This window comes from Brachycentrus maculatus, unplaced genomic scaffold (assembly GCF_059751285.1).
Source record: "Brachycentrus maculatus isolate JH-2025_06_01 unplaced genomic scaffold, ASM5975128v1 h1tg000667l, whole genome shotgun sequence".
Taxonomy (NCBI): domain Eukaryota; kingdom Metazoa; phylum Arthropoda; class Insecta; order Trichoptera; family Brachycentridae; genus Brachycentrus; species Brachycentrus maculatus.
Genome location: NW_028281400.1, coordinates 136,102 through 163,811, shown reverse-complemented (window position 1 = coordinate 163,811; position 27,710 = coordinate 136,102). Strand labels below are relative to the sequence as shown.

The 27,710-nt window shown below is 33.8% G+C and overlaps 1 protein-coding gene across 9 annotated transcripts; it reads left to right on the top strand.

Annotated features, from left to right (window-relative positions):
* On the top strand, window positions 1-27,484 carry LOC148300709 (uncharacterized). 9 transcript variants are annotated; one of them, XM_088274400.1, is made up of 23 exons: window positions 1-131; window positions 1,821-1,974; window positions 2,998-3,213; window positions 5,287-5,394; window positions 5,518-6,707; window positions 7,151-7,254; window positions 7,704-7,900; window positions 8,099-8,203; window positions 8,285-8,505; window positions 9,490-9,603; window positions 11,892-11,958; window positions 12,073-12,186; window positions 17,102-17,249; window positions 21,962-22,074; window positions 22,163-22,608; window positions 23,348-23,587; window positions 23,673-23,902; window positions 24,173-24,291; window positions 24,371-24,489; window positions 24,569-24,665; window positions 25,146-25,268; window positions 25,383-25,551; window positions 25,634-27,484. In XM_088274400.1, the coding sequence occupies exons 2-23, from the start codon at window positions 1,840-1,842 to the stop codon at window positions 26,044-26,046; spliced, it is 4,788 nt and encodes a 1,595-aa protein (XP_088130526.1). In that variant the 5' UTR covers window positions 1-131; window positions 1,821-1,839; the 3' UTR covers window positions 26,047-27,484. The 9 variants fall into 9 exon arrangements, with proteins under 9 accessions (XP_088130526.1, XP_088130523.1, XP_088130527.1 ...); XM_088274397.1 differs by having other exon boundaries at window positions 23,336-23,587; XM_088274401.1 differs by having other exon boundaries at window positions 7,701-7,900; window positions 23,676-23,902.
* The last annotated feature ends 226 nt before the right edge of the window (window positions 27,485-27,710 follow it).

Here is a 27,710-nt window from a genome sequence, read left to right as displayed (position 1 = left end):
GCAGTTTTACATACACGCCATAATGTAATGAGCGTGAACTGCTATTTATTATAGGTTTTTTGTAATTAAACTGTATTAGCGTGTTTAGAAATACAGTAAACATTATAAAATAATGATCACAATTATAAAAGGTATGTGAATGATTGTATTTTATCCAATATGGGCCGATATTTTTCCATTTACGGTCGGTTTTAAAATGTCAATGTAGGTTGCATAGGCGAATTTAGGGCAGGTTGTTATGATGATTGAAGAAATACAGTTATGTTCGGTTTAATTTTGCATTTCATCCTTGCAGAAGTGGTATATCTTTAATTTTATCGTTCAAATTCCTGTAATTTATAGAGATTTTTAACTTAGACCGCGATATTGACGTAGACGTACCTTGTCGATTGTTCAACACACCGATGTCATCAGACAATATTCTTGACCCGAAGTTTTTTAATATCCACAATGAAAATACTGTGGTTTTCTCATGTATTTTTATTATCTATCCCCTTATATTTCTAAAAAGAAACATTTAAACTAGTTTTATTTTCAATATTTCAATATAAGTGTCATTAACTTTTCGGGATCGGAGTATTTATAATGATTAGTGTCTTTACTAGTAACCTTTATTCTAATGATGTTATTACGATACTAATAATGGTTTTCCTAGATATTTTTCTTATATTTACTTCATAACGGTTAGTTTTATTTTTATTTTGCGACCCTAACACTTGCGACCTGTCACATTCTAGGTGGCAATGCAAGTTTTTTTTGTTAATGTCTTATGTTTAGACTTATGGAATTTTGTTTAAGGATGTGTCAAAAGAGCCTTTTAGAATTAAATATAATCTAAAAATGTACCTACTGTAAAAACGTGTAATGCAGTAACTGAAAATAATGCTCTTGCAAGAAGTGCATAATATATACATTAGTTTATACTGCAAGCGGCTGCGCTCATCTACAAATCTATAGGAGTAATAAATGTATTTCTTGTACTGAAATATATTTTTTCCGTAATCGTCTGTGTAAATTTTGTGTATTGGTGAAATCGGTTTTTAACCCTTTGCAGACCGTGTTTTTTGTGTTCTCTTCGTTAATGATTTGTTTGTATTATTATTGTACAATTCTATTTACAGACGTTTGCACAAATCACATCATTTAGTCTATTTCCATGATCTGGGTGTAGCAATATAAAAAAGAAATAGCAAAACTTGCAATTATTGTTGATAAAAGTTGAATTAATTAATTGGATCATTAATCTTCTTTACTGTCATTACCACAAGCATATAAATCTGCGGATAGTTTAATCATATTATTACACCTTAAGTGACCATATTACACCTTAAGCGACCATATTACACCTTAAGCGACCATACATTCCATGTTAGTTGGAACTGTTTAAATGTTGTTAAGTTTTGGCCAGTTTGTCATTTTATCCTGCAGCCCGTTATCAAAAACAGTTATCAAAATGCGGTACAGTGGTTTCAAACCTAGAGTCTGCAACGCTAACCGCTGGACCATGATCCGACTGCAAACATACACCTTAATATCAAGCATTAAAAATATTATTTTGATAAAACTCCAATATTCTCTGATGGAATATTAAAATATAAATTATCATCGTGTTCTGAGGATTTGTACAAGTAATCAACCTTAAGCTACATATAAGACTCCTTTATAAAGTGAATTTTTGTATCCTTAATATGTGACGTATTTCAATTCTGAACCTAATGAAGAATCCAAAATATGTAAGGGGATCGAGAACATCCCATTTAATAAGGGTAGGAAGGTGAAGGAAAATAAGGAATCACTTAAGGTCTTCTTAATTTTGACAGATTAAGAAAATTGATCCCAATGGCGCAGTATTACCAGATTGTGCCTAATCAGGTGACACTGGAAGACCTGCAGAGGTTCTATCCCAATATCTGCGTGGATGGTTCTACAATCCAGTATGTCCTCCCTGACGATCAACAGTTTACGCAGCAACAGGTAATCCAACATTCTTAACTCTCTTTTTTCCCAACCTACTTTGGTAACGGAATATGTATATATTTATATACATAAAAAGGGTGTTTTTAAACTGGCAACATTGTTTTTACAGACTGTCAATTTGATAGTTGACAGTTGATTTGTTGTCAGTACGTTTTGCCATTTCACCTTGAATAGACTGACGCCAGAACAGCGCTTTCAAATTGTGCAAATGTATTTTGAAAATCATGGTTCGGTTCGCCAAACTTATCGTGCAAGTGATTCGGAAGACCGTTGATCGTTTTCACACCACGTACACTCTAGTGGATAATACACATCCACAAAGACGACAAACAGTGTGCACAGAAGAAGTTATTGCTGCTGTGGAGCGTTGTATTAAGGAGGATCCGAATGAGTCGATTTGCCATCGTGCACAGCAATTGGAGCTGTGCCCATTCACTTTATGGAAGATTCTGCGGAAAGATCTTGTCTTAAAAGCTCACAAGATCCAGCTTGTGCAAAAGTTGAAACTGCGTGACCATGTTGAATATGCGTCGTAGGCTTGGTGAATGGGCGGAAAACAATATTCAGTTTGATTATCTTTTTCAATGCAAAATTTTGTTCACCGATGAGGCACATTTTTGGTTAAATGGCTATGTCAATGAGCAGAATTGCCAAATTTGGAGTGAAGAAAACCCAGAAGTGTTGGGCCTCACTGTTTGGTGTCATTTATGGGCAGGTGGAATCATTGGCCTATATTTTTTGAAAGACGATGCCAACCTGATCGGTGCAATCAGTGGAGAGCGCTACAGAACCGTGATTACTCACTTCTTCATACTTCAGTTGAATGTCATTGATGTGACAGAGCTGTGGTTTCTACAAGATGGCGCAACATGCCACACTGCAAGTGCCACCAAGAATTCTCTGTAATAATAATCAGTGTAAACATAGAAACCCTTATCAAATAGTACTCGATGTGTATGTTGTGTCTGATGAAAAGTCAGGAATCTAGATTAAGGATAATAATGTTTTCCCGAATGGCAGGTGATATTGTCGGGGGAGCAGAACCAAAGCATCATGGTCGGAGCGCCCCTGGAAGGGGGCGAGGTGGAGGGCTATGCCGCGCCTCCCGTGCAGTATGTCCTGCAGCGCGAGCCACCACCAGCTCCCGTGCCCCCGCCTCCCGCCCCGCCGCCTCCTCAGCCGGTCCCACAATCCCCTCAGCCCCCTCCGCCCCCTCCGCAGCAGCAGCAGCAGCAGGTATTTAGCACTTCCCTTGTAATATGGCAACGTTTTAGCATCTTTTCCCGCATCCAAACAGAGCATAATTGCTCATTTTTGTGGGATAAATACGTATGAAAAAATCACAAGACGGTCAGTACTGTCCTTATTCGAATCTTTAAAGAAATAAGGGAGATACAAATGGTTAAACTTCCTAGATTTCAATTGGTGGGAGATCACTCAACTTAAGAAGAGATAAAAGAAGATGTCATTATGTGTTTAAATCTTCTGGACCACTGTTCAATATAATAAAGTTTGTGCAAATATTATAAAGTAATGTACTGCCAACTTACTAAAATGTATTTTTTCCATAATTTTTTTATTTTTATATTTTCGGAAACATAGAGAACCTAAGAATGTTTAATATTCCTCGGGTCTAATAACAGCCAGTAAGTTCACTCGCGAGTGCCCAACTAGCAAACGAGAGAATTATATACCTATAATACATAATTTTCCCGTTTCAGCAGGTGATGGGGCGCTAGATCCCATCTGATCTGACCCGTATCACAATATAAAAAGAATAGCCAAATTTATAGAAATGCAAATAAATTTTGATACGTTTTTGATTTTTAATTTTGAGCTGTTCAAACTGGTTAGCATTCCTTAACTTAGTTGTGAAATTCATGCCAAATTATACATTTTAAATATTGATTCTTCAAATAGTTTTTAATACAATATTACCTATATGTATATAGAAATAGTTTTTTATTTATTTCTTTGGACTCTCAATCAAAACTGGTTAGCCTTACTTGAACATCTCTAAACAGTACATTTATTGACTTTCAAATTTTTATTCCTAACTGTTTTCAAATTTCAAAATTTTTTTTTTCTAGATAAAATGCCACATGTAAAGGATATTTGTTTTATTATTGTTTACATGTATTTTGCAACCACATGTACAGCACGTTCGTAGATTTTATTTTAAAAACACAAAAATTTAAAAATAAAAAATGCATGGCGGACTCTTCAGCTATCCGAATGTGATTGGGTAATACACCGGGACTGTTCGTGTTCAATGAAATTTTTAAGTATTGTTTTATTATTTTAATTCGTCCGCCTCCTTAGTGTAGTGGTTAGCAAATTTAGGTACTATGCTGGAGGTCTCGGGTCCGATACCCAGGGGGGTTGAAATGGGGTGTTTTTTCACTATAATATTTATTTTGTATTACCCTGGATTGCTACCTGAAGCGCAGGACTGATCACCTTGACTTATATATAATAAACGATTGAATCAAAATCGCATCAATTTGATGCAGTGACCTATGCACCATTGGGGTGGGGAAAAGAGTCAGTAGTAATAAAATATTATATTAATATTTACTATTTATATGGAACTAAATTGGGGATTATAATACTATTTTATGTATTACTTTTAAATCAAACACAGATTTTTTGAGTCTACTTACTTGTATTTTATTAACAAAAACACATAAAAAATTATATTGTGACAATTGTTTCGCCTTGTTAGGGCATTATCAAACGAATGTGAAGATCAAATGGACTATGGTCCTTATGTAGCTATACAATTCTAAGTGACAGTTTTAACACGTGCAGCAATAATTTATGGGAGACAACATTAGCTAATGGGGGATGTAGGTATCTACCCTTGTATTTATTTTCTGGGAAAGGAAGAATTTATTGACATGGCAATTTTTTTAGAGAATTAATATTTTAAAGCTTAATACAATTGTTGGTAATATTATTTTTAAGAATTTATATATGTAGATGTAATTATTACTTTATCAATAACGCATCATGCAAGCGTTTACATAGAGAGAGATGATGTACAATAATGGTCTATTTAAATATGTTTAGCAGTAGTGAACACATAAGGTTGGTTTGTTCATTAGGTAATGGGGGATGCAGGTATGTACCCTTATATTTATTTTCTGGGAAAGGAAGAATTTATTGACATGGCAATTTTTATTTTTATTTTAAGAAAGAATTTACATATCTAAAACAAATAAAAAAAATAATAAAACTTATCGTTTATTTTATTTAGTCTTTAACTTCATGTGTTAAAAAATCAATAAATTTTTGTCCTTTCAGCAGATTTACTATTCTGGAGATCTACCGGTAGAAACACAAGTTCTTCAACAAGCGCAGCAAATAATTGATTCTTCTCACATGAACCACCAGCCCCATCAGATTCAGCAACATGTGAGTTTTTTTCTGCGAAAATACATGCTCTGATATAAGAGTGTGCCATACAATAGATTCTTATTATTATCGGGCAACAAACAAATTGAATATCCCCGAAATAATTTAATTATCTTCTTTTAGCATATTCAAGTAGGAAGCCAACAACCGATCCACCATCATTCTCTTCTGCACATGCCTCCTCCACAATCACCGGTTGCCCAACACCAGTCCCCTCTTCACTACACCGATCAGCGGAATCAAAATCCTCAACTGGCTCAGCAGCAACACCAACTTCAATTGCAACAGCAGCAACAACAACAGCAAAGGCAACTTCAACATCAACAACATCAACAACTGCAACAACAGAGACAACAGCTGCAACAACAGCAGCAGCAGCAACAGATTCAACAACAGCAATTACAACAACAACAGCAGTTGCAACTGCAACAACAACAGCAACTGCAGCAACAGCATCAGTTGCAACAACAATTACAGCGACAAGTATCTCCTCAACACATTCAGCGACAGAGTTTGCCGCAACAAGGGCAGCCCCGGCTCCTGAACCACCTCTCGATGGTGGGGAACTCTCGACTCGCTTCTCCTCAAGGAGCTAGACCGCCGCGTCCACCCCGGCCTCCGCGCTCCGCGCCGCGCCTGCAGCAACGCCCGCCGGCTCGCCTGCAGCCGCCCCCGTCCCCCCGAGCCGCGACCCCCGCTCCGCCCCTGCCGCCACCGCCACCGCCGCTGCTGCAGCAACCGCCGCAACAGCAGCACGCCAAGGTTATAAACCAGCAGCGTTTCATCGTACAGCACGCTCCCGCTGCGACTAAAAGAATCCTTTTGAACAATCCCACCGGCGATCCGGATGATCTAGAGGAAAGTATCACAGCCGCCGTTTTGCAGAAAAACCCCACAACCGAAGTTGCCTCCGAAATGATCGATCGCCGCCCTTTCCAGAGATCACCCGTACTGCAGCAGCAGCAGGCAGTAGGCGTCAGGCAAGCTCTGCCGCAGGGGCACATAGCCCAACAGCAGCAGCGCGTATTTGTTCAGCAGCAACAGTTCACTAGCGGAGGACAATACCCGCCGCAGACGCAGCAGGGCTACAGCGCAGATACCTTCCAGGAGCAAGGGGCGGCTCGCCAGGTCCTGTATGACTCGCAGCAGGGAAGGATGAATGTATACGAGGGTGCAGGTCAGCTGGAGATGGAAGAAGATGGCGATGATTCCGGATTCATTACTCAATCCAACGGACAGAAAGTCTCCATGGCAGAGTATAGACGATCCCATCTCCTGAAGAATAATGTCCAGCAACCGACTACTCCTATTAGGTAATTTATTATAATTTATACAAAATGTCTGTTGTTGAGATAGCGTGTATCGTAGTAAAACTGATTTATGTATTAATTTTTAAATCAAACACAGATTTTTGAAGTCTACTAAGTTGTATTTTATTTTAAAAAAACACACCAAAATTAATATTGTGACAATTGTTTCGCCTAGTTATGGCATTTTTAATTTATTAAACTAGGCGAAACAATTGTCACAATATTAATTTTTATGTGTTTTTTTTAATGAAATATACAACTTAGTAGACTCAAAAAATCTGTGTTTTTGATTTAAAAATTAATACATAAATTAAAATGGAGTTTTACAAATGAAATGCCAAATTATAAATAAAACTGATTTAAATTGTGTTTTCTTAGCAGGATTTGTTCATCTTTCCTAAAGCTATATTAGTAATGTTAATGTTATTTGTTAAATTATGTTACAGAGGTACTATGCGCGCCGCTCGTGGTGGGTCTGCACGCCAAACTCTGGTCCCCAGGAAACAAGATCTGCCAGTTCAAGTTGTTTCACCCTTCAGGCCGCATCAAGGTTACCTATTTTCCAAATCATTTCCCACTCTTTGGCACAGCAGCTCATTACCACCTGTTCATTGTGCATGTCTGTATATCGTTTGCAAGGATTTGGTGTGTTTTACATGAAGGAAATGAAACCATTTTACAATGAGGTGTATGTATACAATGGAGACGTACGGTGGGCAGTAATGGGTTAAGTATCTTACAAACTGACCTCGCCGTATTACATTATATATTCACAGTTTTGACATTTTAATCAATAGAATTAACACGATTCCGTGTATTTGCATGTTCTATTGATTTCTATAAAAAATGTGTTCAGCCAAAAATGTTCGCAGCATTGAATCAAAAGTGAGGATATTGCACCACAAGTGTCGAGTTCATATGACATTTTATTTTAGTGGTGCACTTAGCATTAAGAATATGTATACCATGGCAGTTCAAATGAATTGTTTGCAATAGAAGCATGCGGATATTCGAGTGAGCAGCAGCAGCAACAACAGCAGCAGCAACAACAGCAACAGGAGCTGGGTGGCGCGTCGGACGGTGCGGTGGAGCCGCAGAGCGCGCGCATGCTCATTCTGCTGCAGAACGGGGAGCAGCGCCTCATTACCTTCACGCTGCCCAAGGAGAGTTGTACGGTGCAGGAACTACTTGAACAGGTCTGTTACAATAAATATTTAACGTGTGAACCAATTATATCGAAAAAATAAATTCTTTTTTTTTTTGTAGTTTTGTTAGCTATTTTTGAGAAAAATTCACCTCTAGGATGTTTATATCAAATTTCACCCTGTCATCATTTTATAAATTTCTGTATTTTACACCTACAAATTTCTGTTTATGCAATGTTTTGTTTTCAGGTTAATGTGCCGTTCACAGCTGATACTCCAATAAAGTGTATTTCTAATACTGGATGCGATATTGACTACTTTGTATCCATCGGCTCCCCGACCAAAGTGGAAGACGTGAGTTGATAATTTACTTAAATTCTCTATTATAATTTCCAATTTAGTTTAGTTGTTAAAAATTGAGTATTGTTAATGCAGGTAACTGAGGCGGCCAGTCCCTTGACCTCGGGGGGCAGCAGCGTGGAGCCTTCCCCCGAGAAGAGCGCCCCGGCGCCGCTGGTGCCCTGCGCCGCGCCGCCCCCCGCCGTGCCCGCCCCACCGCCGCCCCCGCCCTCGCCGCCCCCGCGCTACGTGGACGGCATGCTCGCCCTCTGCAAGTTCTGCGGGTACACAGGATTCGACTTCACCAAATGCCAGAGGTGAAAACTGCCTGCACCATATCCATTATTTCTGTGACGTCACAAAAGAGTGATCCTTTTCATTCTGATTCTTTGTTAGCCCAGTAAAGCTCTTAATTTGAAATTGAAGGCATCATAATTTAAATTTTTTTTTTTTTACTAAAATCACCCATTTTCCATAAATAAATTGATGCGCTGGGATGTTTTAAACATAATTTATATTTTTTGTTGACAACACAAGCAGTTAATAAGATTATAAGTTTTTTTTTCTTTTTTTCTTCTACAAATTAAAAGACTCTTTTTTCATGTTTGTTAATCACCTGTTTTTTTTTTTTACCAAAAAGGTAAATGTCTATATATAATGTCAATTAAAATGTATTAATGAATAAAACATGTAAAACGTATCTTTAAAAACACAAAAATGACTAGAATTATTTTTAAATTCATTGTTTTTTGTTAAATTTTTAATTCAACATAAATATTTCACTTTGTAATATCAAGAATAAAACCAAGGTGGTATGCACTGCGAACTGTCATATTAGTTGGCAGGTTTGTTTGATACTTTACATTTTTTTCTTAATTTTATTTTTGTTTTATTGAATTTTTTTTTTATTATTATAGTAAATTCAAATTATTGTTGTTGGATTCATTTAAAAGATTTTGCTTTAATACTAATTTTTACTTACATATTAACTTGAACTAATTATGAAATTTTTCAAACTAGTATAAAAACAGTGTTGGAGGAACCAGAAAATTGTATTATTTTTTTAAAAATTAAAGTAGTTTCAAATTATTGTTGTTGGATTCATTTTAAAGTTTTTGCTTTATGTACGTGTATGTACTAATTTGTAATTACATATTACCCTCCAGACCTATTAATAACCCATTCTGTTTGATCTTGATCTGTTTTGAGCTTGAGTTTGGTCTTATCATATGGTATCGGTTAGTTGTAGGTTAAAAAGTTATGATTACATATTTTTAAATTGTTTTTTTTATTTCTTATAGGTGTCGGCGTAGATTTCCAGAAGAACCTAAAGCAATTCCAATCGCTACAAATAAAAAGCCTGAAAAGAAAGAACCTGAAAAGCTTCCTGTGACCCTGATCAAAGAAAACATTAGGTATTTTTTTTAATTGTCATATTTTTATTATATTGTCACATAATATATTTTTTATTACTGTTTCAAAACAATGATTCCCTTATAATATTAGGTTTTACTCTTTTTAAAAGAAGAAACCGCATTGACATTATTATCTAATGCCAATTTTATTTATTAATTTTAAGTCTGGTCTAAACATTTTTTTTAAAGTTTTTTATTTGAAATAATTTTTTATTATGCATTCATAGTGTATTGGAAATGTACAATGCAGCAATCTTTCGGTATTTGCTAATTTACAACATTTTGCAAGCTTTTAATTGTGCTTTGAATCCGATTAGAATCTGAATAGTACCTTTTTTACAAAACTGAGTAATGCTATTTTTATTTATCTTCATACTTTTAATCATGAAAATAACATAGGCATTCTACAATTTACTATGTATTTCAAAAATTTACTGGACTAAAATTCGTAGGACTTTAAAAATATCAATAATTTTTAAATTAGTGCAAATTTTCTTGAAATTCTTATGAATCAGCTAAAGTTATAATATCTACACTAAATAATTTTTTTTAAATTTCATACCCCTTGCTTCAACATATATGTCTCCCGGCCTTCTACCTCTATATGCAGACAAAGCATTGTCCATTTGTTGAATGATATTGTTTCCTATTGAAATGTTGGTAAAATCTTTGCATGCGTGTTTGTAGAACAATAACTTACTGGCTGAGGGTATCACAATACACCTTTTATTAAATTTATAGATAATGCGTATCTCAGCATTGCATTAATTCTTTATATCACTATTCGAACATATATTATACATCGTTTTGCCGCACAATCGTCTGAGTGATCGCATTTCGACTGCATTCAGTCTACTATACCCTTCTTTTGCCAACTCCTTTTTCTTATGTTTGATATTGTGACAATTAGATAATTATTATGATGAGATGTATGTTCACTGTTGGTCAATCTATTTTTATGAAGGACTTGTATATGACATGCAGACTAATATTATTGTACATTATATCTACTGTTTTTATGAAGGACTTGTATATGACATGCAGACTAATATTATTGTACATTATATTTACTGTTTTTATGAAGGACTTGTTTATGACATGCAGACTAATATTATTGTACATTATATCTACTGTTTTTATGAAGGACTTGTATATGACATGCAGACTAATATTATTGTACATTATATCTACTGTTTTTATGAAGGACTTGTATACGACATGCAGACTAATATTATTGTACATTATATCTACTGTTTTTATGAAGGACTTGTATACGACATGCAGACTAATATTATTGTACATTATATCTACTGTTTTTATGAAGGACTTGTATATGACATGCAGACTAATATTATTGTACATTATATTTACTGTTTTTATGAAGGACTTGTTTATGACATGCAGACTAATATTATTGTACATTATATCTACTGTTTTTATGAAGGACTTGTATATGACATGCAGACTAATATTATTGTACATTATATCTACTGTTTTTATGAAGGACTTGTATACGACATGCAGACTAATATTATTGTACATTATATCTACTGTTTTTATGAAGGACTTGTATACGACATGCAGACTAATATTATTGTACATTATATCTACTGTTTTTATGAAGGACTTGTATATGACATGCAGACTAATATTATTGTACATTATATCTACTGTTTTTATGAAGGACTTGTATATGACATGCAGACTAATATTATTGTACATTATATCTACTGTTTTTATGAAGGACTTGTATATGACATGCAGACTAATATTATTGTACATTATATCTACTGTTTTTATGAAGGACTTGTATATGACATGCAGACTAATATTATTGTACATTATATTTACTGTTTTTATGAAGGACTTGTTTATGACATGCAGACTAATATTATTGTACATTATATCTACTGTTTTTATGAAGGACTTGTATATGACATGCAGACTAATATTATTGTACATTATATCTACTGTTTTTATCAAGGACTTGTATACGACATGCAGACTAATATTATTGTACATTATATCTACTGTTTTTATGAAGGACTTGTATACGACATGCAGACTAATATTATTGTACATTATATCTACTGTTTTTATGAAGGACTTGTATATGACATGCAGACTAATATTATTGTACATTATATCTACTGTTTTTATGAAGGACTTGTATATGACATGCAGACTAATATTATTGTACATTATATCTACTGTTTTTATGAAGGACTTGTATATGACATGCAGACTAATATTATTGTACATTATATCTACTGTTTTTATTGTTTTAGTTCTCCGATTGAACCCGTTAAATTAAACTTATTGAAATCTTCTCTGAAGGTGGTTAAAGCTTTAAATGTAAGTATGAAATCCCAATATTGATGTTTTCAGACTGTTCAGATCTGTATTTCTAAATCCAAGAATAAGCGCTACATTAGAATGATTAATTACGCTATTTTCTAATTGTTTCAGGAAAAGAAAGTCAAAGCCCGTAAAGGAAGATTGAAACAAATAGATCCAGACCCTGTGATATTAACTCTTAGCTCAGATGATGAGGATTCCAATAGTTCTGCTCAAAATATGCAGGTATGTATATGTATGTGGGAGCTTTGTAGTTATACAGTAAAAGCTTGTAATTTCAAATTGACACGGAATAATTAGAATAAAATAACATAACATTTAATTACAAATAAGCAATTTAAAAAAAATATGCGTGCAGCACTGTACACGTTACAGAAGTGAAACTTTAAAAAAAAAAAAGAATAAGAAATTTTATGTGAGAGACAGTGAAAATCTCAAAAGAAATACAAAAATACAAATTTTGCATAAATAATTCAATACTTACGTTGTCATCGATAAGTGTTTCAATTGGTAAAAATAAATATCAAGCCAGGTATTGAACTTTTTACTGTGCAATAGATTTTTTTAGTTAAAACCTGAATGTTTTTTCTCCATTTGAAAAACATTTAGTATATTTAAAAAAATAATTAAACAATACCTTTTCTTCAAAATGCTAAAACAACACTTTCTGCCCTGTAGCGGGTAAATATAAAGTTGAAAATTTGCCGCTTTTGCTGGGATAAAGTACATTTTCTGGGCATTCCGAAAACATGCGCAACTGAAAATTTAAGATTTTTGATATGTGACATTGTTGAAGGGAGTGAGCGAAATGTGTAAATTTTCATCAAATATTGAGAGATTTTCGTAATTCTTTCGGTTGTGTGTAGGGAACATATCAAAGTACTCAAATAAAATATGGAAAATGGAAAAAATTTGGTCGAAGGAAGTTGCAGGAATGTATTGGTATCAAGACCGTCTAAAGAAATAGAATCATCTTCGGAAGCTTCACTTTTACTACAAATACGCATTCTTAGATAATGTAAACATTCTGATTTCATTCTCACTTTAACCAAAAGAAACATTTTCCAAGTTCCACAAGTGTTTTCATCATCGCTACTTGACGAATTCGACATTGTATGAGAGAAATCAACAATTTTTACTAATAACAAATTCAAAAATTAATCTTATTTTCACGGTGATATACTTTTTAAAAGATTATTTATGATTATTATTGACGATTTAAAAATTAATTTCGTGCGCGCACCGCTACACGTCTACACAGGTCGATTTCTAAAATCAATCTGAGTACAAGTCGATATTCCGACGGTACACAGTTTTCACGCAGTAACAAAGCGTCGATATATGGACGGTCTGCAGTGAAACGGTTAAACAATACTAAAAATACATTGTACTTATTTTAATAAAATGTTTTTCAACCATGTTTGTAATATCCTAGTTAATATGATTCTAGAAAACCAATAGTTCCTATTCGAAACTTGATTTTCATCAAATTATTTGGTGAAAATTATGTTTTGAAGAGTGATTTGAATCTTTACCATGTAGGTAAAGATTAAGTTAGAACTAAATCATTGCAGATTTCACTAATAGGTTTTTACATGTATTTTTATGTAATTAAAGAAAACACTTTGTTTTTTACCACTTGAGTTTTTATTAAAGACTACATGTTTCAGAAGTTAAACTTCCATCATTCAGGTCTGTATAATAACTAAAATATAAAATATAAAATTTTTCTATAAATAAGGAGAGGGGAAAGTAAGGGGAAGGGGTTAGTCAAGGAACGGAGTTTGAAAACAAAGGAAAAATTGAAAGCAATGGCGAAGAATTTTGAAACAATATATTATTTAATAAATTATCATTAGAATTCAGGTTTTTTTGTATTTCTAAATTTTCAAGATAATTCATAATTTGGCCTTTATATGGAACAAGGTGTAATAATTTTAATTTATGAGAGTGAAATGAGTGATTAGTATCTATTATATGATTTGCAAATTCCGAAAAATAATTACTAACAAGACCGCTATGATGTTCTTTAATTCTAATCTTCAAATTTCTCGCAGTTTGGCCAATATATTTTCTATCACAATCTCCACACGAAATTTCATAAACACCACTTTTTTGTAATAAATCAATTTTAGATTTTGAGTTATCGAGGATTTTATGTAAATTATTATTTGTATAATATGCAGGTTGTATATGGGAGGGTAAGATTTTTGAAATATTTTTAGTTATTGAACCCGTATATAAAATTTTTCGCCAAGATTTATTTTTAATTGAATCATTATTAGGAGCTGAATATATGTATTTTTTGGTTAAATTATTTTTAATTTTATTTTTTAACATTTTATCTATTAGCGCGCTATTATACCCGTTGTTTTTTGCTATTATTTTAATTGTGTTTAATTCACGATTATAATTTGAGTTACTGAGGGGGATATTAATTAGTCTATTTAATAATGAATGGAAACTGGCCATTTTATGTGAAATGGGATGAATGGAATCAGCTGGAATGACTGTGTCAGTGTGTGTTGGTTTACGATATATATTAAAATCTAATTTATTATTTATAACTTTAATCGATAAATCAAGAAAATTTAGGGTATTATCGTCATTTTTTTCCATAGTAAATTTAATATTATTATGTAATGTGTTGATGTGAGTAAGGAAAGAATCTAGTTATCTATTGTTGTATTAGCTGATATGTTCCTTAATGATTTTGAGACAGAATTATTAAATTCTAGTCTTCCTATTGTAAAAACATGTATTTTTAGATGGTTTAGATACGTTGATGACATTTTTTGTATTTTTATTTTTTATTCCATTCATTATTAAATAGACTAATTAATATCCCCCTCAGTAACTCAAATTATAATCGTGAATTAAACACAATTAAAATAATAGCAAAAAACAACGGGTATAATAGCGCGCTAATAGATAAAATGTTAAAAAATAAAATTAAAAATAATTTAACCAAAAAATACATATATTCAGCTCCTAATAATGATTCAATTAAAAATAAATCTTGGCGAAAAATTTTATATACGGGTTCAATAACTAAAAATATTTCAAAAATCTTACCCTCCCATATACAACCTGCATATTATACAAATAATAATTTACATAAAATCCTCGATAACTCAAAATCTAAAATTGATTTATTACAAAAAAGTGGTGTTTATGAAATTTCGTGTGGAGATTGTGATAGAAAATATATTGGCCAAACTGCGAGAAATTTGAAGATTAGAATTAAAGAACATCATAGCGGTCTTGTTAGTAATTATTTTTCGGAATTTGCAAATCATATAATAGATACTAATCACTCATTTCACTCTCATAAATTAAAATTATTACACCTTGTTCCATATAAAGGCCAAATTATGAATTATCTTGAAAATTTAGAAATACAAAAAAACCTGAATTCTAATGATAATTTATTAAATAATATATTGTTTCAAAATTCTTCGCCATTGCTTTCAATTTTTCCTTTGTTTTCAAACTCCGTTCCTTGACTAACCCCTTCCCCTTACTTTCCCCTCTCCTTATTTATAGAAAAATTTTATATTTTATATTTTAGTTATTATACAGACCTGAATGATGGAAGTTTAACTTCTGAAACATGTAGTCTTTAATAAAAACTCAAGTGGTAAAAAACAAAGTGTTTTCTTTAATTATTGTAACATGTCTTACCACAAAGTTAATGCCGAATCAATAAATAAAATATTTTTATGTATGTTAAGATCTTAGCACATCTTTTGATAAAATTTTATTACTTTATTCTTTATGAAACATTCAGTAGCAAGATTGCTATAATTTGCTAAATAGTGTGTTTGTGCTGTGCAATAAGCTAAAACATGGAGAATGATAGCAAAAAAAAGTCATTTTATTTTATTTTTATTTTCGTAAAGGTCATGCATCACAAGCTCACAAAAAGTTATGTGTTGTGTACGGTGATGAAGCCCAAAAAGAATGGCAGTGTCTGAAATGGTTCACCAAATTTTGTTCGGGTGATTTTTCAATATAAAAAGACAAGCGCTCCGGACGTCCAGTTGAAGTCCATGGTGACCAAATAAAGGCCATAATTGGTATCCATTGCCATAGTTCAACACGGGAGATAGCAGAAAAGCTGAATGTATTGCATACATGCACTTGAAACCACCAAAAACATATTAGTAGTCAAAAAGTGATTGGTTTACCTCATAAACTTAAAGAGCAAGACTTGACGAGGCGTACCTTTGAAATATGCTTCTTATACGCAATGAAAATGACCCATTTAAAAAACACATAATTATTGGAGATGAAAATGGGTCATTTATGATAATATTGTAAAAAAAAGATCCTGGACTAAGCAAGGGGAACTAGCTCAAACAGCTTCTAAGGCTGACATTCATCAGAAAAAAGGTCATGTTTTTAGTTAAGTAGGATCATAAAGGAATTATTTTTATTGAGCTTTTACCCCGTAAGCAGACCATTAATTCAGAGGTTTATATTGAACAGCTGACCAAACGAAACGATGCAACCAAAGAAAGTAGCTGGCTGAAAGAAAAGGTATCGTCTTTCACCGTGACAGCGCCAGACCTTACAGAATTTTGGTCACCCGGCAAAATTTGCTGGAGCTTGGTTGGGATGTGTTACCTCATCCACCTTATAGTGCCGACTTAGCAATATCAGATTACCATTTATCACCAATTGTCGCGAAATTTCTTACATGGGAGTAAATTCAATGATGACAATAATGTACAAATTCAGTAAGAACAGTTTATGTAAAAAGAATAATGATACTACCTAAAAAATGGCAAAAGGTTATAGATAATCATGGACATTATATTTGAGATTAAAGTTATTCTATGTATGGAAATACGTTATTTTCTTTTCTTTGAAAAATCTGCAATGAATTAGTTTCCAACCCAATAATATTTATTAGTGAGTAAGATAACGTAATTTTTCATTGTGTTATGTATGTTCATAATGGGCTGGTACCTGAGCCGTATGACTGATACAATAAAATGTACCATATGCACCATTGAGTTGGAAAATAAAAAGCTTTTCTTTGCATAAGTGACAAACTAAACCCGTTGTTTTCCAAAATGTACTTTGGTGGCGGGTAATTTACTTTTAATGTTCATGTTTGCTTTATCTCCTGTAGGGTTCTGGAGACATGGTACTTGGGATGTTAGCCACTAACCCAGTCATCTCCCACGCTGCTAGCTTGAAAGAGCCAAGTCTTCAGGATCTTGAAACCACTCCAGGCAGCGCCCTCAATAATGCTCACCAGGATACTGGGCTATTCCAAGGTAAGTCAACCCTGTTATTTTATTTGTTTTAATGCTATCCTTATTTAGCAAATATGTACATTAGAGTACGCCGTTGATGTATGAAGAAAATTATTTTTTTATATATCAAAGACAAATGAGTCTAAAAAGTTGCATTTTGGATTGCACATAACGTAAAAAATATTTTTTTTAAATATTTGGCCCTCAAGTAGAGCTCAAAGTTTTCGGAAAAGCCATTTTTTGCATTTTATCAGCTGTCATTTCGTATTTTAGTAATATAGACAGCCTAATTAAATGTTACGATATGTAATACAATTTACTTAATCAGCACATAAGTTACACTTTACATTTTTTTTAAAAATGGTTAACGTTGTTTTAGTAAGTCATTGTTTCCATCAGTATTCGGTCGGCGCGCGGCGCTCAAAGGGATTGAGCGCCGCGCGGATTGAGTTGCACTGTCCGTATTTTCTTTACATCCCGGTGCTTTTAAAATGTGTTGAAATTTTATGTGTGATTTAGTTTTAGTTTAAGATTATCTTTACACACAATTAAAGTTATTTTAAATACATAATTATGTTAATTAAAAACGAAATGAGTTCATCTAAACCCTGTATAAAATAAAACTAGAATTATTTTTTAATCACTTTTATTATTAGTGTTTTTCTCCAACCGGTTTCACAAAGACCCTTGTCATCTTCAGGGATAGACATGCAACATGACCCCTTTCATTGTTGAATTCGCAAAAAATTAAGAATCGGCTCACCTGATGTACAAATATAAATTGCTACAGATATTATATGTTTTTAGATTTAAAAATGATATGGTGTTCAATAAAAATGCAAAAACTTGGACAAATATCAACCAATTTTAATTATTCTTCTTTTAATTGTACAAGTAAAGAAAGATATTTACACTTAAAATACTATAAAAAAAACGACACATTTACAACAATAAAAATATAAAAATACAAGATTATGTCACTTCACAATTCTGTTTTCCCGCGCATAGTCCATGTAGCCCCCTTTTCAGCGAGCGCGTACAAGGTTGGATCACCTGATATCATTTCTTTTGCTGCACATTATGCACTCGAGTAAATTGCGCCTGGGCAATTTTTCTAAACATTGATAGTTGGATGAAGCTGGATGTTTCGGTTCACAGTTTTCGCGAGCCATCCATTCTTTTTCAATATCTTCTATAATTTCAAATATAAACTGAAATTATTTCTGTCGTATGGTAATTTTTTTCTGTAGTAATGGATTTACATAAAACATAAATGTTTAGCACCATTCTTCCCAATATGTTGAATGCAATATTTTTCCAGTATTTTAGTATTCTTTATTCATCCAAATATACATACAACATTTTGTCTGATTCGTCCACTCCTCTCATGTTTTTATTGTAATCATGAATTGTTGAAGGCTTTTCTTTTTCTGATTCAAAATTACCTCGATTTTTATTTACGGTTACATCTTCTTCTTTATGTAGATCCTAGGGATCTGTTGTGCCTCCGCATGTCGCTCTTGGGATGTCGACTCCCAGCTGTCTTTCCATCTTTTCGGAGGTCTGCCTGGGGGTCTGCTTTCTTCAGGGTTGCCTTGGAAAGCGATACGTGGAAGTCTGTCTTCTGACATTCCGTTTATATGTTCCTTCCAGTATCGCTTTCGTTGTCGTCCCCACCTCACGATATCCTCCGTCTTACACATGCTTTGAATGTCGGGATATCTTACTCAGTCTCGCAATGTGTTTCCGTTTATGGATCGGAGAGTCTTCATTTCGGAGGTTCGAAGTCGAGATTTTGTTCTGGAAGTATCTGCTCTTGCCTCAATTCCATAACTGGCTATTGGTCGAACACATGTTTTGTTGTAACACGGTTACATGATTTACAATAATGTCACTACTGTGGTCACTTTCTCTATTTATCGGAATTTTTCTTAATTGTGTAAAAATACATTTTTTTCTGAATCGTCCTGTTGGTTTTTTGTGGGACACGTAAATATACGGGTTTAAATGTAGGCGCAAAATATCACATCACAACTAATGATTCAAGTGATAACTTCCAATGAAAACACTACACTATGCAGGGTCAGATATGCCACGTAATCAGACTGTCAACAGTTTCATCGATATTGAAGCTCAATGGGGGTAGTCTAACTGGCAAATTCCGCAAACATTTGAAGGTTAAATACTTTCTGGGTTATTTAAGTTTGGTGTCGGTCGTCTTGCGTGTTAGATTATTGTTTTACAATTTTTAGTGCTATTTGTCATACTTTTTATATTCTTAGTGTAATACACATATTGTATTATAAGACATTTTTCCCATAAAAATGTATTCGGAAAATAATATAGTGACAATAAAATGTTTGCAAACAATTTATTAGATTGTTCTTGTGACAATGATGGTAAAGTGTTATTGGAAATTAAATCTTGTAGTGATGACGAGGACATACCGATACCTAAACAAATTTAATTTTTTTGCAAAATACATATTAAAAAAAAAACACCTACTCTGCCACTAATTAACCCGCATATCCCCCCGACAACAATTTATTGTGAAATTGATGAAAAATTGCTGTAAATTTTTCAAAGATAAATATTATTACATGTTTATTATTTTTATTTATCTCAAAACGGAATACAATTCGCATTTAAATCTATATATTCCTGCTATAATTAATCAAAAGTTTTTTTTGTGTTAGTCTGCCTATGCACGCGAGTTTTCCGCCGGCTTTTCTCTCGAAAAACGTACCAGTGAAAAACTCGTGTGGTAACTAGCTGTCTTGGACATGGACATGAAAACTCGCTACGTGCCCTAATTAATATAATTTTTACAATGTAGTTCGAAAATAAATACTTTTCCTTATGGCATCCCGTTCCGTCTCGTTCGATTGTTTTTTTTTACAATTTGTAGATTTAGTCGAAGGGTGTAGGGGTCTAGAAATATTTAATAAAATACATTAAAATCTCGTGAAGACGAGAAAAAAATTACAAATACTGTGCATAAGCGGGTTCGTAAATAAATCTGTGATATAGAAATAGACAAACACTGTCGTGTTTGTCGTGTCGTGACAAGAATGAGAGGCCGACGTGCCGAGTGAAGAATGCGTAAAAAGGGTATGAATCTGAATATAGGCCGGCTTGAGAGACTTACTGGGTATCTTAACCTTTTTCATAAATTTTGCGTGTAAAGTGTGAGCAGCCGTGACCTAGCTTTTTTGGAGCGAATATATATTGGTGGTGAAATACATGTTATTTTATTATTATGTAATACAATAATATAGCAAAAAAAAAACAATATACGTGCTTCCGACCTCCGTTTTTATTTTAATTTTCATATTTTACCGCTGAATAACCGCCAGGCCGCGGATTGTTGGAGTCGGCAGTCATAATTTAGTTTATGGTTTATCTATGCTTAAGCGGCCATATTATAAAATTTCCATCTGACGTTTGGTATATTTGAGGTTTTCATTAAAATAATGTCCGTCGGGTCTTTTGTAAAGAAAAAAGGTTAAAATTGTTTGTTTTTTTCTTGGATATGAAAATTATATGCGCGTAATTAATACATTTTTGTGACGCCATTTCGCCGTGTCAGAACGGCGTGTTTTAAATTTTGACATTTCGGTTAAATAACGTGGGGATTATTATTTTCATGCGCTCGCGTGGGCATTTCTTTTTTATATTAGCCAACAATGTGTACTTGTAAACATTTAGATTTTATTTTTGCTGTAATGTGTATTGAGTAATATTAATAAACATTTCCCGTTTATTATGGCGGGGACCTTCGCTTATCCTTAGATTTTGTTCATTTCTCTTCTTTACTATCAGTTATTTCAGTTGTAAAAATGTGTTTCAAAAGTATATCGCCTTAATTTTATTAATAATAACGCAGTTATATGTACGAAACACGGAAATTTTATTTAAAGAAGTGTGTGTTTGTTTAAGGGGTGTCCTGGATGTTTAAAAACGGCACTTTTTGTAAAAAAAAATCTACGGGAAAGAATGAAATGAAGTTATTGAATTTTGAGGTTAGATTTTATATAAAATAAATACGAAAAAAATATTTAATAGATTTCTAATCCTATTCCACGGGCGTCTTGTTGCTGCATTCTTCAATCTGCGTGAAAGATTCCACCTCGTAATTTTGACTGAATCGGAAAACTAAAACAGTATTAAATTATCGTATATGTCTTCTGGGTAAACTAAAAAAATAAAATAAATCATCGGTTATTTTATGACACCGTTTGTCAACTGTTTCTTACCGCCGAGCTCCCATTCTTTCTTTATATTTTGAAGTAATGAACCCATGCGTTTTTGTATGTACCCCATGCACTAGTTTTTCGCAACAGTACAATCATCAACCTACGGCTTTATCTTCAAAATATCAGCAAAAAAAATTAAAAAGTGCTACCAATATAAAAATGTATTTTGTCAAAATTTTTCATAAGATCTTAAAAATATTTCTGTGGTAGAAATCTGACCCTAAAATTTACATAATTTTAGCTTTACTCGATGTTTTATTTTATAAAGCTTTATAAAATGTACCGTGAAGTATTTGCAAAAAGCATTAAAAAATTATTCTTTTTGGTTGAACCCTTCAAATAAAGCCCCAAAGATAATGCCCAGTGAATAAATAGTAAAATGCGTTTATTTCATTTTGTATATGTTTTGTTATTCATACGTATTTCTTTTTGTGAGGTTGTTTTGTATTTATTATTCATTTAGAATGTTTCCTTTAGATGAGGAGAGAGAAGATGTAACAGAGGATATGGATCAAGCCCAAAATCTTTGTACTGTACTGGAGTGTCGAACTGTTCGGATTGGTTCACACAGATTCACTCCTAAAGACAAGGTTTGTACTTAAGTTTATACATATAATATTGGAATGCCTTTCATTTTGTAGTGACGGCAGTTAGTATAGTAAATGTTGCGGTGTGCAGGTGCTAATATCTAGCAAGGGCGTCCGGATCGTGGCGCCGATGGTCGACGGGGGTGGCTGGGCCGAGCTGCAGCTGCAGGCGCGCGAGGTTGTGAAGGTGCTGCTGCACGCCGGCAAGGGCTTGCCCGTGCTCTTCCTCTACACCATGCAGTGTTGCGGGGCCTACGTGCGCAAGACCCTGCGCATGACCGACACCAACGGGCCCTACTACAACTCGGTAGCCAAAGAGGAGCAGTTCAAGCGAATCACACTCCTGCCCAATGTCATCAGCGACGACACCAAGATCAGCCTCAAGCAGATATTCGGCTCCGCCATCGAGGACCTCAGCTCGCAGGAAGCTAACGACATCCTGATCAGGACCTGCCCCAAGGAAGTCCAGCAGACTGCAAAAATGGTCACCCGAGCAAATAGCATTCATATTGCCTCCACTCTAGGAGGAGCTAAAAGGTAAACACTTACCTTTAACCCTTCCCTTACGATTCTAAAAACTTCCGCATGTACCGGTGATATGTATTTTGTACACCATATGAAAATGTTTAAAAACGTGAGTATTCCTAAATGTTGCTTTTATTGACCATATTTGAAGTTGAAATGTAACAATTTTGTAATGTTATCTCTGGTAAATCTAAATAAAGGGGGGGGGGAAAACATCGCAAGTAGCTAGCGTAATATACGCTAGCTAAATAACCAGCGTAGCGTCACAACCGCCATATAAGATGATTTGCGCAATCCTGGCGGAGTTAAAGTAAACACACATGTTACAACATGCGCGTATGCATATTTAGAAAAGACGCCACACGCACACATACTGAAATGTTTTGTATCGGTGATTTTTTTCCGATTTTTCACAAATTATTTATTTCCGTCGCTGCAAATGAATAACTTTATATTATAATACTTTCATATAATACAAAATTATATTACGAAGGAATACAAAAATTCTGAGACCATATCTATTATATTTTATATTGATATTCTCAATTGAAAAGTCGAGTTGTAGTAAATACATATCACCGGGAGGGGAAGGTTAATAATACTCATATCTTTGTTAATTGCTATTGGTACAGAGATGATATCCACTACCGTACAAATACATTAGGGTGTTTTCATAATATAATTGTAGCCAATTGTTGATATTAAGTATTGTAGAGTAAGTTCATTACATCTTAAGAAGTATTGTTTTCAGTATAAATCCTTCGGAAATCCGCCAAATACTTATTTATCCCCCTGGCAAGGGAGGTATCTCCATCAACACGGAAGATTACATGTGCCTTGCTCAAGACCAGTTCCTCAACGATGTCATTATTGACTTCTACCTGAAGTATCTATGCCACGATGTCCTCTCTGTCCAGCAAAGGGAAAAGACTCATGTATTCAGCACATTCTTCTACAAGAGATTGACTACTAAACCCACCAAAGCCAACAGGTACGCAATTCTCTCTACATATCTTCGCAGTAATTTGCATTGGTTTTTTGCATTAAAATATATTTCTGTTATTTTTTCCTTCTAGAAGATCGAACCCCCATGAGTGGGATTCTTCACTTACGCCCGCCCAGAAAAGACACGCAAGGGTCAAATCTTGGACAAAAAATGTGAATATTTTCCAGAAAGACTATGTTGTCGTTCCTATTAATGAAAATTGCCACTGGTTCCTCGCCATCATCTGCTTCCCCGGGCTAGATGGATGTCGCTCCATAGAAGGGGATCGCCTCGTTTCTCCGCAGGAAATTAGAAAAAAAGGTAAAAACTAGTTTTCATCTCAATGTAACCTTACTTACATACTAGTAAACAATTTTAGCCATTATTTTTTTAAGCTATTTTTATTATTTGAAAAATCTTTTATCGTATTTACATTTTAAATAGAAGACTGTATTACTTAAATACAATAGTCCTAATTTTTTTATTAAGATTAAAATTAAAATTTAATACAACTATTTTGACACATTTGTATGGGACGTGAGGTCCGAATCGCTGGTTGCTCGAATAAATGAATTAATTGTAAACTTTCAGACCGAAAAACAATGATACAAGTTGGAAAGTCCGTAGTTACGCCAATCCTCAAGCAAGAGCAAATAGGACTCAACTGTGATGGAGACAATCTCAGTGAAAGGGATGAGGCGGAAGCTGAAGTAAGTTATATGATTGAGTCTGCGGCATTTAATACCCAATGAGTGATGTTTTGTTCAGTAGAATACTCTTATGTTGTAGGAAAGTGACCTGGATATGCTAGGTAGTGAATCTGATAATGAGGAAAGTGAAGCAATTGTTAATACTTCTGTCGCGAAAGAAGTGGAGGACTCGGGTGAAAAGTGTGAACCTATTAAACAGTAAGTAAATTAGATTTATTAAGCTACTACTGCAGGTTACAGTAGAGTGAGCTACAAAAAGGGGAATTCTTTGTTACAGACCGTGTATACTGATATTCGACTCGTTGGCTGGAGCTTCGAGGTCGAGAGTGGTAGCTACACTGCGTGATTATCTCACCTGCGAGTTTCATGCCAAGGTAAACATATTTTCTTTCAATTTACTCTTCAATACTAAATTACAGTTTGCTAGTATTCAAATACATATTCATTAAAACTTTAACAGGTTAGTAAGTATTTGTAATATATGGATTGACATGCGGGTGTGGACTATCCAGCCCGGTCAAGTTATATACGTATATATATATTTTGTCTGTATAGTGTGCACCTCAAGCAGAAGAAAGATGAATATTGCTCTGTGTGATTGACAACTAAAATAGTATCGCATCTATCTGTATTCGTGCAAGCTTGTGAAGGCTTCTAATAATATAAACTATATATTGTATACTGTGCCCCTTATACACTATTCCAAGCAGATAATAGGAAGAAAAAATATACACATATTGTTCAGTTCATTTGTAACATTCTAGTTAGTGATTCGGTGTTTATTTTTCTAATATTTTGAAACTTAATAAAAAAATTCTTTGGGCATGCTTAAAATATGATTTGATTTGTTTCAGGTGTCATCAGAAAAAACTTTTACAAAAGATAATATTAAAGGTTCCTGTCCTAAAATACCGCAGCAAAATAACTTCACTGATTGTGGCCTTTACTTGCTTCAATATGTAGAACACTTCTTCAAGGTAGGTATTTACTTTGGCCATTAGTTTCCATCTGTACTGCTGTGGCTGGCACTGTGATAACATAAAAAGCAAGATCTGAACAAATTGTAATCACCATTCCTATTTCACTTACAGCACCCGATACTAGATTATCGCCTTCCTATCAAACAACTCTCTAATTGGTTCGATGAAATAGTGGTGACTAGAAAACGGGAAGAAATATCCAATCTACTGAAAACCTTGATGTTGCAGCGTAATGCGGAAATGGTCTTTCTGCCTGATATTTCTTTCCCAACTCTGGATGGTATGTGTGCTTGTTATTTGCTTATTTCATTATGCTTTTTGTGTCAAGCTATGGGTTTTGTCAACGCGTAGTCATATTGCAGGGAAACTGGTAGAGTCCAACGAGGAAAACGGAGAGTCGAGCGATCCGCAGTCCAGCGACCCGCAGTCCAGCGATCCGCAGTCCAGCGAGTCCGGCGCCAGCGAGTCGGGGAAGGCAAACTCCAGTAGCGGAACTGTCGCAACTCTTTCCATGCACCCTCACAATATGGCCGTTCTCAAGTTCATTTCCGACTCGCAAGCAACTATTAAACATCAGGAAATGGTCAAGGATATACAGAATTCTTTAATCAATCATAAACTCAACAGTGATAAAAATACTTTAAACCAGAGCAGTGATAATCCTTTAGATACCTCCACAAGTGATATAAACTCTCAAAAAATTAGGCGATGTAATAATAAAAGTGACAGTGGTGCTACGGAAAGTAAAAGAATTAAAATTAGTGAATTCAATTGACTTCAGACACATTAAATCAATGTGGAAATATGTGACTGCAACTTTTAAACTAACTGAAGTTGTCATGTGATGATTTTATATTGTATCCTCGTTGGCTTCTTCATTTTTCCATTTTCATAGTTGGACTACTTTTGAGATCATAAATGCGACATTATTAATCCTCTCATTAATGTTTAGGACATTTTTGTATTATATATGAATATGCTCATTCGCATGTGACCACTCAGGTGGCAAAGCAATATTGTCTTGCACAAATGCATAGCTGGTGGTATATTATCGAAACATACTTTGGAGATATTGACACTATTGTATCGTCAGGTAGACGCATTTCCAAATCATTTCTGAATCTCCAAACATTCTTTATTTGGACACATTTATTTTAATTTTAAAAAAACCTCATGAAATGCTGCTACGTACCCCGAGAATTTAACTTGAACAATATTAAGATGAGCCATCATTAATTTTATCATGCATGAACTTTTGTTATTTGAAGTATCACTATAATTTTAAAAACGTCACAAATCTTCTTTCTCAGAGGAGTATAAAACAAAGAAGCATAAATCTTTCCCCTTAGTTGAAGTAAATAAAAAATGTATACAAACTACCAGAAAGTGACTGCCAAAATTAAACCTTTAAATTCAAGGTTTCTTGATATTGGTTAAATCCCCTTTGTCCACTATCTGGGATTATAATGGAAATATTTTTATTGAATTAAAGATTTTTTTTAAATCTACATATATATTTTTTTATGAAGTTCCGGGTAATTTATGTTTTTAATTCAAAATATTAATTAATAAATAAAGATTGTATCATTAATTTATACTTTTTTCCTATACATAATCTGTTTACACTTTTTGTTCAAAAGTGTACACAGTTTTAAAGTACTATGTATTATTAATTCGCTCCAGTTACAAAATCCACTTTGAATTCTTAGTGGATTTAGGTAAAATTGATCATCATCCACACACAATCAAACTTATATTGTTAATCTTTATTTATCAAACCTTATTGCCACATTATAATTATCCTTCCTAGGCAGATTTTCATAATACATATTATTATTTTTTTTCAAATGTTTGCATCTTTGGATGATTAATTTTTGTCTCAATTTAGAGGAATCTGATTATTATAATTATTACAATGAAATTGTGTTCGGGATTGTTTTTAAGGATTCCAAATATCTTCTTCTTCAAACCCTTACCGCACCACAATGGTGCATAGGGCACTGTATCATATAAACATAGTATTATCTTGATCGTTAACACGCGAAAGAAAGTACATCAGCCTTCCGCTTCAGGTACCAGTCCAGGGTAATGTTGAATAAATATTAGAGTGAAAAATCACTTATATTTATTTGACCCCTTCTGGGAATCGAATCCGGGACCTCCAGAACGATGGCCAAGCGTGCTGACCATTACACTACGGAGGCGGACAAATATAAAAATATCTAGCACTATCTAAAAAAAATTTATATAAAAGACATCTATTTCCTACTGGTTGTTAAAAATAAAGATTTTGATTTGATATTTTTAATTGGAGAAAATGGGAACTAAAGGTTTTTTTTCTTTTATAGTCATCAATGCAATATATTTTGATACAAACTGTTCAGATATACACATAAATAAATAATTATAAAAAAGCTCTGATTATTTGAATTATATTAT

Coding starts and splice junctions, on each gene's coding strand:
- LOC148300709 (XM_088274393.1), top strand. CDS start 1,840: ATGGCGCAGTATTACCAGATTGTGCCTAATCAGGTGACACTGGAAGAC. Junction 7,255..7,700: donor ACCCTTCAGGCCGCATCAAG/GTTACCTATTTT, acceptor TGTTTGCAATAG/AAGCATGCGGATATTCGAGT. Junction 8,506..9,489: donor GACTTCACCAAATGCCAGAG/GTGAAAACTGCC, acceptor TATTTCTTATAG/GTGTCGGCGTAGATTTCCAG.